Genomic DNA, 10,219 nt, shown 5'->3' on the forward strand with positions numbered 1-10,219 from the left:
CTGTGAATAAAGTCACCTTGTTTTTTTGCAACATATCCTTTTGATATGTTGCAAAAAACATGTCTGGTCTTATACAAATTCTATGGGAAAGAAATGCCGAAAAATAAACCCATTATTAGGCTGCATTAAAATATTAATACCACTAACCCTAAAACCACCATCAAAACGCTAAAAAACAAAATGTGTTCTATGTTGCGTTATTCTTAAAATACCGGTAAATAAAACCAACACAAAAATTTTTTTGGTTCAGAAAAAAAGGCCTATAGCTATTGAGTCATAATCACTAATTCATCCATAATCCTTTTAATTCCTAGTCCATAATTATTATAGTTCCTAATGATTTACAACATAACAATAATCATAATCCCTAATGCGTCTATAATCCTAATATGTCCATAATCTCGACAATCGCTAGTGCATCCCTAATATGTTAATACATTCTTAATTGATGGTGATAATCCCTATGCATATGTGCCACATCTGAGACCATGATGTATGGAAGCTAGCAATTGATGGTGCAGTTATTTTCACTATATCTGTTGGCGAAGATTCCCTATTAGATTGGTTCTGATGTATACATACGTACTGCGCACTACCATGTGCCCGCAGGTAATGCAGCCCTCTTTGCACACAGCCTGCTTGCAGGAATAGGTCTTCTCTATATATTTGCCAGACTGCAAGGTGTTAATAGATTTTAATTTTTAGTAGAATGTCACACAATCTGCAAAGAACAAACTGAACATTGCGATTTCCATATGAATAGGCATAAGCACTGATGAAAGAGCACAACGTGACGCCTCGGGTCAGACCGTTTTCTTTAGAATAGGCTTCCTGCCAGTGGCAAGGTAAATTACTGCCTCGTCTGTTGTGCGCGGGTTCATCACGCTCACATCCAGGATTGCTAAACTAGAAGAATTCGGGATGTATTGTGGCTTCAAGATTATTGGGAGAGGTAGAGATTGGGGCATCGTGCCCGCTGTGATCCAGGCAGATGGACGATGTTACTGTTGTGCCACGCAGTATAACGATCTCTCACATGAAAAATAAAAATGGAGTGTAATAAAGAATTCCTCTTAGGCCTCATACCCACTTGCTAGAAAAAAAACGGTCTGTAATCTGGACCGAAAAAATTGGATGCAAACTATGCAAGAGTTCAATGCGATTTTTACTCGCACCATCCGTTTTACATCCGTATGCAATGCGTTTTTTTTTCTCTACAACTATTTCTTTTACAATCATTTACAGGACCGTTTACAGTGTTCTATGCCACAGAATGGTAAGGTATCTGTAAAAAAACGGACAGAAAATGGATGGTCCGTATTCCGTGCGTTTTTTTCTCTCTCACCTATTTACTTGCATTGGCAAGACTCGCAGCGTGCTGCGATTTTTCTTCTCAGTCCAATTTCGTCTGAGAAAAAAATCGCAAATGAGATGTCATGAGATTTTTTTTATCGGATTGCACTCGTCCGTTTTGCTCGCAAGTGAGTATGAGCTCTTAGACTGATGTAAATTTGTGTTGGATGTAGTGCACTTGCACTTTATATCATGAAACCTTTGTATCCTCCCCTTTGTTCTCCTGTATATACTTTATGCTATGCCACTTTACGCCATACCCACCCCTTTTTCCTGTATTTTGGTTTCCATTCCCCATTAGTCTTTTCATTTGGAGCACCCCCACGCAAGGGCAATAGGGTACTCGGCACCGGGTCCTTCGGTTCGGTAGGGATGTCACTGTGGCCTGACCCGGTCCGTGGCCCTTTGAGGGGTGTCCAATAAAAGGAAAAGTTTATATGATGTTCGTGACGCCACCTGTGGTATTCGGTCAGGGTGACCGACGCTGCTTAGGGGTCCGCTGGGGTGATGTTATGGCAGCCAGATGGTATACCTTCCCACAGGTGAAGTGTGTCCCCAGGGCTTCCCGGTGTGTAGATAGTGGATGGTGAGAGGCGCAGAGAATAACAAGGACACAAGGTTGCAGTCTCTTTACCTTTTACTGAAGTCTTCAGCGTCCTCAGTCCAGGGCACCGGATCACAGGGTAGGCAGAGTCCGGCCGGTCTGAAGGCAAATCCAGAGTCTCCTTGTCCAGGTGGAATGCAATAGCCTTCCTATGCGCACAGTAACACAGTAGGTCCTCACTTGCTTAAGCTCTAATGAGGTCCTCACTGTTATTACTCTTCTCTCTGTTCCCCGTGGTCGGATAGAACAAAACCCGTATGACTGATGGCCTGAGGCTTGTTTATAGGGACCCTAGAGACGCCCCGACCCCCACAAGTTGCCACCTGTCTTCTTAGGTATTAAGGTCGGGCAGCCAACTTGGAATTGACTGTCTTGCCAGTCTCTGAAGCAATGGCGTAGAGCACGTTACTCCCTCGGGATTCTGGCTACCGGAACGCGCACCAGAAGGATGCAGCTCCTCTCATCTACTATCCGCTCTGGTATCCACTTGTTGCTATGCCTTCGTTTCTCACTCACTGCAATACACTTCCTTTCAATGTCTCTTTCTTAGGATGCTGCCGCACGTGGGGCAGGCGCAGCTCTGTGGACCCTCGTCCTCCTCAGACCGCAGTCTGGATCTGGCTAGAACCCACTCCAGCCAGCTTCTGCCAAACTCCGTCGAGCTCTTACTGTCTGTGCCAAGCCCAGTCAGCTTCTCTCTGACTTCCTAACCAGCCCACCAGTTTTACCTAACTGTGAGGAGTGGACTAGTAGATAGAACCTTTGCTCCCCCTGGTGGACTGGAGTGTGAAGTGTGTTGTATGTGGTTGTGATACCTGGACAGAAGATCTCCTTTATTGCCTCCAGACGTAATATCACTCCCCCTGGTGGAGGAATAATATTACTGCAGTAACCAGGACTCTGGGGCGCTGCACATGTTTGCTTTTATAAACCCTAGTGGTTTTTTAGATTTATTGCAATAATAAAATTCATTTGTTTTAAAATCCATTCTATTGAAGCATTCTTGTTTGAGTCATATTTTTCGCTTCTTGTTGGGATGTATATGATTCAGTCCACTTGTGGGTGTTTTGGATGTAGTGCAGGCAGAAATGTGATGTGTAATCTGCAGGGGTCTATTCCCTTCCCTGAATGGTCCTCCCTCACTATCCATGGTGCATAGGTGGCATCTTCCCGGTGTGAAGTCCTATCTGCATTGAGCAAAGTCAGTGTTTTTCTCCTCTCCTTTTTCTCTTATGCAGTAAACAGTGTGGAAGAAACTGCAGTTGCATCCCCCCACTCTCACCCACTTTGTGTCTAACATTTAAAAAAAAAACAACTTTATATAAATCAATAGTACAAGCAAATAGAAGAACTTTATTATACTGTATATCTTATTAGAGAAATAGACTTCTTTCTCCACTATGACCCACTTCTTCTTCTTCTCCTAACTTATCATTCACACTAAGAGAAGAGTCAGACGGCTGTATAACTCGGATGAGCATACTCGCTCATCACTAGGTACACCTTGTCGTGGTGGAATGGCTTTTACGTGTTTTTTTTTTTATCAAAACAATGGGAACGAAGGACCTTATATTATTTACATGTACTATTACTATTTATTTATTTACTACAGCGTGTTTGCTCATTTTGTTTTTATCTTAGATTATTATGTTTGTTAAATGGCCACAGTGCGATTGCGGACCTTATTCATTGCACTTATTCCAACATATGCCCTGGCTCATTTTTTGGTTTACTTAATTGTAACCCAGACAGACCACAAAATAACCAGCGGGGACTCGCTGCTTCCGTTTGCTTTAGTGCAATGGATCATTTATTCTGTGCACCTTTTCCTGGAATGAAACAGACACGCCGAATGTCCATATAACCTTACAATCCAAAGGATAAGAAAATATGACGTTAGTTCATCTTTTTTTTTTTACCGATGAGAATATTAGGATATTTTTTTTTCCCCGCTCTTCAAGAAAAGCAGAGAAAAGGTTAAGTGTGGAAGAGAGAGCGGAACACATACTGTCTTATGGCATTTCAACAGGCGTTAAATATCAGCTAATTCATTAGTGAAAATGTTACATTTTGCTGAAAGAATCTCATCTGCAGAATGCATACACATAGCTGGAATATAGTAATAGCACCAATTATAATAATGACTTTTGGGTAAACTTTTTTGAGTGTTTTTCCAGAGTAGCAAACTGGAAAGATTTTATTAGTTTAAAGGGATTCTTCTAGAAACCGCTCCGCTCTTGTCAATAGGCTTTATACAAATGTTTCAGCAGGAAATAACATTGTTTAAAGCTAGTTTTTATGCCAACACGTTTTTTTTTAATAATTCATGTGATTTTAATTTTGTTTATTTTTTATTTTATAATCTTTGTATTTTTAATATTCTACATCATTACAATAGACTGACACTTTTCAGTTAATAGATATTACTTCTCCAAAATCTTCTCATTATCATCCTGACAGTCAGGATCATCATGTATTGGAGTTACTGTATATAGATAACACAGGATCCATAGGTGATGGTCACAGCCATAGCCGGACTGTCCATCTGACAATTCTCGCAAATGGCACAGGGGCCAGTGCTGACATTGGGCTGCTCTCCTCTTCTGTAAGCTGTGAGGAATGGCCGGTGCAGGGGCCGGCGATTTGCATATATCACATTCTGATTAGACATGTCTGGCCTTACTCAGTACACTTGCGTGGAACGAGGCAGGGCACGTCTAGTGGATATGTACCGACGTGTATGCAAATCACATACTTGCGGTCACTGGTCCCCTGATCCCGATCCCAGTGATCCCTAGTGAGGATTCACAAGTCTGAAGCCACACAGCGATGCAGACTTGTAGGCTAAGGCTGGAGAATGCCTTAGAACTGTCTACAAAACCATAACCTATATTATTAAAGGGTAAACCTGGCTTAGGAAAAAAATATATTTTCCAACATCCTCCTAGAACTGTTTAGTGGAAAGCTGCTCATCGTGTCCTCGAAACCTACCTAGTCGAGAGCGTGTACAAAGAGTTCCTCTCTCACTGGAAGACCCGATCTGTTCAAACAATACTTTATTTCGGAAGTGGGCAAAGTGCAGCATGCAGGCCACATCTGACCCACGGACTGAGATAGCCGAGGGGCTGAAATTGGTGGCCTACAGGCCGCACCTTGCCCTACCCCAGCCTGTTCGACACCGCCTATGGTCACCCCTATCTGCATCCTGGGGATTCAGGCAGCGGTAAATGCATTGGTGTTGGAGGGGACGCTGTACCCTTCTTCCACCATCGCGTCAGCTGTGCACTGCAGAGAGTCAGTGCTTTGGAGAGAGCAGAGGCACTTTTCAGACCGCCGGGGGAACAAGAAAGAGGTGAGTATGTGGTGTGGTTTTTTTTCATGTATATGGGATGTTTGGCTGGACATGGGGAGGTTATGGGGTTCTCATGCTGGACATGGGGAGGCTATGGGGTTCTTATACTGGACATGGGGAGGCTATGGGGTCTCCTGCTCGACGAGAGGAGGCTATGGGGTTCTCATGCTGGACATGGGGAGGCTATGGGGTTCTTATACTGGACATGGGGAGGCTATGGGTTCTCATGCTCGACGAGAGGAGGCTATGGGTTCTCATGCTGGACATGGGGAGGCTATGGGGTTCTTATACTGGACATGGGGAGGCTATGGGTTCTCATGCTTGATGAGAGGAGGCTATGGGTTCTCATGCTGGACATGGGGAGGCTGTGGGGTTCTTATACTAGACATGATGAGGCTATGGGATTCTCATTCTTGATGAGAGGAGGCTATGGGGTTCTCATGCTGGATGAGAGGAGGCTATGGGGTTCTCATGCTGGATGAGAGGAGGCTATGAGGTTCTCATGCTGGATGAGAGGAAACTATGGGGGCTTCATGCGGGACAAGGGGAGGCTGTATGGGGTTGTCATGCTGGACAAGTGGAGGCTGTATGGGGCTCTCATGCTGGACATGGGGAGGCTGTATGGGGCTCTCAGGCTGGACAAGGGAAGGCTATGTGGGGTCTCATGCAGATCATGGGGAGGCTATGTTGGTCCCATAGTTACCATGGGGAGGCTATGTGGATCTCAGGCTGATCATGGGGAGGCTATGTGAGGATTTGTATGGTATATAGCAGGATGTCAGCATACTTAAAGGGAACCTGTCACCCCCAAAATCGCTGGTGAGGTAAGCTCACCGGCATCAGGGGCTTATATACAGCATTCTGTAATGCTGTAGATAAGCCCCCAATGTTACCTGAAAGAGGAGAAAAAGACGTTAGATTATATTCACCCGGGGCGGTCCCGCTGCGGCCCGATCGGATGGGTGTCTCCGGTCCGCCCCGGCGCCTCCCATCTTCGTTCCATGACGTCCTTTTCGGGTAATTACGCCGCGGCTCCGGCGCAGGCGTACTTTGTCTGCCCTGTTGAGGGCAGAGCAAAGTAATGCAGTGCGCAGGCGCCGGAAAGGTCAGAGAGGCCCAGCGCCTGCGCACTGCAGTACTTTGCTCTGCCCTCAACAGGGCAGACAAAGTATGCCTGCGCCGGAGCTGCGGCGTAAAGACCCAAAGAGGACGTCACGGAACGAAGATGGGAGGCGCCGGAGCGGACCGGAGACACCCATCCGACCGGACCGCAGCGGGACCGCCCCTGGGTGAGTATAATCTAACATCTTTTTCTCCTCTTTCAGGTAACATCGGCGGCTTTACAGCATTACAGAATGCTGTAGATAAGCCCCTGATGCCGGTGAGCTTACCTCACCAGCGATTTTGGGGGTGACAGGTTCCCTTTAATTCTGATCAATATTAAGTGATAACATATTAATTATTATATATTGTAATATTAATATTGAGCAGAATCACATGTAAAGCGCCATGGAATAAATGGCGGTATAATAATAAATATTAATAATAATAATTAATTTCAGTCTGTTGGTTCGGCCCTCCACAACAGTCACAGTCTCTCATGGTCCCTCGGGAAAATTAATTGCCCTCCCCTGCATTATTTGGCACCCGTTAAATTCAATTGATACCGAAAAATGCATAATCTCTCCTGTGGCGACACTGCAGGGAAACTCTACACTTACTGCCACATAATTCCTACTATTTAGGATGCCCGAGCATTAGGGAGGTGTCATGGACTCTGTACTTTTAGAGGACCTGTTGCAATCCTCATTGTTTCGCTCTTTAACTAAACTTAGCTACAAACGTACATTCCATGGGTCTAAAACTTGCTCATGGTTTTTTTTTCTATGTACTTTAATTACCAAAACCTCAATGCCAAAGAGAAGCAGTAAAAGACGTCCTATGTCGGCAGTGTCGAGCTTTGCAGACTTGTTCATGAACCCCTATTACCTCCTGAGTATGTGTAGATCTTGTCATACTGGTCTAGCAGTAATATTTTGACATTATCTGATATCATAAGGCAGAGCATGAGGAAAATATGTGAGAAGGAATATATTAAATGTGATTAGAAATTATTGGGACTCTTGAGTCCAGGAAATTTGTACTTTTATGCAAGAACATGAAATGAAAAGGCAAGATTATCAAGTGTATCTTGCTCTCCAGACTAAGAAGAGTAATTGCAAAGGTGTCTGCTTCCTACTTTATCCTTATGCCTATTGACTTAGAAGAAATGCTTTTGTCTGTCACAATCTGGGTGGTGACCCATACCTACTCTCCTGGATATTCTGGGTCGATCTTCCGAGATCTTCCCGATTTCCAGCTGAGTGAGCGAATCTCCCATTAAGTAACACCGCGAGCTGGCGCTGCATATAACAGGGGGAAATACTCTTGTAGACTCCATGAAATAGGCATAGAAACGGCCTTGCAGTAAACCTCTTGGTACATTCTTATTTTTCAGTAAAGCGTATCATCGTTTTGGGCACTTATCTGCTGATGCCAGCCTATCTCAGATTTCATTTGACCCTGGGCATTCACAGGATGGAAATGGAAAACATGACTGCTCCCGCCTAAGTGGAGGTGAATATTTTCTCAATTTTGTGATATTGTGGTTTTTGTTTTTTTTAAGTCTTCCTAAGAAGGAATAACACCCTGTATGTGATATAAGAACTTTAAAAAAATCTAAACAAATTGAAAAAACATAAAAAATCAAAACAAATTGAAAAAACATAAAAAAAAAAAAAATTATCTAAACCTTTGCACGACCCAGTATTTTACTCAGTCACAACTAGCTTTCAACCTCTGAGAAGTCGCTTTTTGGAGCATTTTTTTTTTCTAATTGCTATAATGTGTACTTGATTGCAAATGTTCTATTATTCCGTGTATGCAGCTCCTGTGCAGGCCTATGTGTCTCCGTAGGAACAGACTACCTTGTGTAGTCTGATCCTGAAGTCTTTTTATTATTTTAATAGTCCCCCTATTTCCTGCAGCCTCTTGAATTTACATTTGTAAGAAATAGGGGGACTAATAAATGGCAAATAGCATAACATTTTGGCAAATTATGGTTCAAAAATGGGTGGAAGCCAAACCGGGAACTAAAACTGGGTGAGGTTTAAGTAAACCCAAGTGGCCAGAGTTTTGTCTGATCCTGGGTTGGTCTGGACCAGTGTTCCCCATCTCCGGTCCTCAAGAGCCACCAACAGGTCATGTTTTCAGGATTTCCTTAGTATGGGCCAGGTGATAATTGCATCACCTGAATAGGCAAGAATTCCATCAACTGTGCAATAAATACTAAGGTAATCCTGAAAACATGACCTGTTGATGGCTCACGGACCGGAGTTGGGGAGCACTGGTCTAGACTTAAACACCCTTATTTTTCCAACTAAGATGTTGGTAGATATGTATTATGACTGCAGAAACTTAGATCTAGATAGGAGCAATTGTAAATTCTCCATGAAGATTTTTTTGAGAAGTGGAAAATATTGTTTACATATGTGGACATACTCTTCAAAATTCTTTGATGCGCAATACTAAATTTTCAACATGAGCTTTTCTGGTTAGAGCATGTTTAACTTATATCGGCTTTGTGTTTGGCCAGGTAAAGAAGAAACGCCTTCATTACTTGGCCTCTGTGGATCACTCACCTCTGTTGCAAGCTACAAGTCGCTCACAAGCCTCAAATCCAGCGAATGTCTTGCCAGTCCCACCACAGAGATGACAAGCCCGGGCCTGACCCCATCATGAACCGAAGTAATGTGTACAGGAAAGGACAAGCTTTTTCTCTTCTTTTTTTTTTTTCATATGCAGACTATAATCCATATCTTGACGACTGCAGAAGAAGGCACAACGTCGTAAACCAATTTTCCGTCCAGAATACATTGCTCCAGAATTTTTTACTGCGCATTGAGATGGTATAACATGGCACAGCTAGTCATAGTGCCGCAGTCTGCTTTTGATTAATGCCCACGTATGTAGCCAGTATTTGCCATTCCATCTAAGTATGCAGCTTAGCACTGGACTGAACGCGTGTACACTAAACCAATGATTGTTTCACATGGTGATGTGGTGCCATCTGCTTGTCCTTGCGTTATTTTATTTCCGGTTGTACGCTTTTCCTCCTTTTTGTGCCATCTGCGGGTCTACACAGCTGAACACATGGGCCTTTTTTTCTATTTTTGTATGTGCAAGGTTAAAACTTCCATTAAAAAGTATAAAACATGGGTTAACCGCAAATATTTCACAGTTGATTATTCAGACTGTCAACATGTATGGTTTGGTCCAGATACCATAGAGAAATTACCAAAATGCATGTGATAAACTCATCAAGTCAAGAAAGCTTCTGCAAGCAGACTTATGCTTTTCAGAGTCCAGGGTTTCATTAGTGATGAGAGAGTGTACTCGTTGCTCGAGTTTTCCAGAGCACGCTCTGGTGGTCTCCAAGTATTTATGACTGCTCGGAGATTTAGTTTTCATTGCCGCAGCTGGATGATTTATGGCTGCTAGCCAGCCTGAGTACATGTGGGGGTTGCCTGATTGCTAGGGAATTCCCACATGTAAACAAGCTGTCTAGTAGCCGCAAATCATGCAGCTGTGGCAAGGAAAACAATCTCTGAGCAGTCATAAATACTCGGAGACAGCACCAACCCAGGAGACAGAAACCAAGGGAGAAGAGAATTACAACCAAGGAGTTCATATAAGTATATCTTTATTAAGGCAATAGCAAAACAATATGCAAAAAAATGTATTCAAAAGATAATAATGATATTAAAAAAAATTTTTTATACACCAATTATATAAAAAATGTGCAACATGAGATAACAATAAAGGTACAAATAATCAATAAAAGAGTAAATAAATAACTCTATATCTATCAT

The 10,219-nt window shown here is 43.1% G+C and overlaps 1 protein-coding gene across 5 annotated transcripts in view; it reads left to right on the forward strand.

Annotated features, from left to right (window-relative positions):
- RUNDC3B (RUN domain containing 3B) overlaps window positions 1–9,572 on the forward strand; it is a 198,573-nt gene extending 189,001 nt beyond the window's left edge. For all 5 annotated transcript variants that reach the window (XM_077268261.1, XM_077268262.1, XM_077268259.1 and 2 more), the window contains 2 exons: window positions 7,807–7,925; window positions 8,944–9,572. In XM_077268261.1, the coding sequence (XP_077124376.1) occupies window positions 7,807–7,925; window positions 8,944–9,089 (265 nt within the window). In that variant the 3' untranslated portion in view covers window positions 9,090–9,572. The remainder of the gene's footprint in view (window positions 1–7,806; window positions 7,926–8,943) is intronic.
- The last annotated feature ends 647 nt before the right edge of the window (window positions 9,573–10,219 follow it).

Source organism: Ranitomeya variabilis, chromosome 6 (assembly GCF_051348905.1).
Source record: "Ranitomeya variabilis isolate aRanVar5 chromosome 6, aRanVar5.hap1, whole genome shotgun sequence".
In the NCBI taxonomy this organism is placed as follows: domain Eukaryota; kingdom Metazoa; phylum Chordata; class Amphibia; order Anura; family Dendrobatidae; genus Ranitomeya; species Ranitomeya variabilis.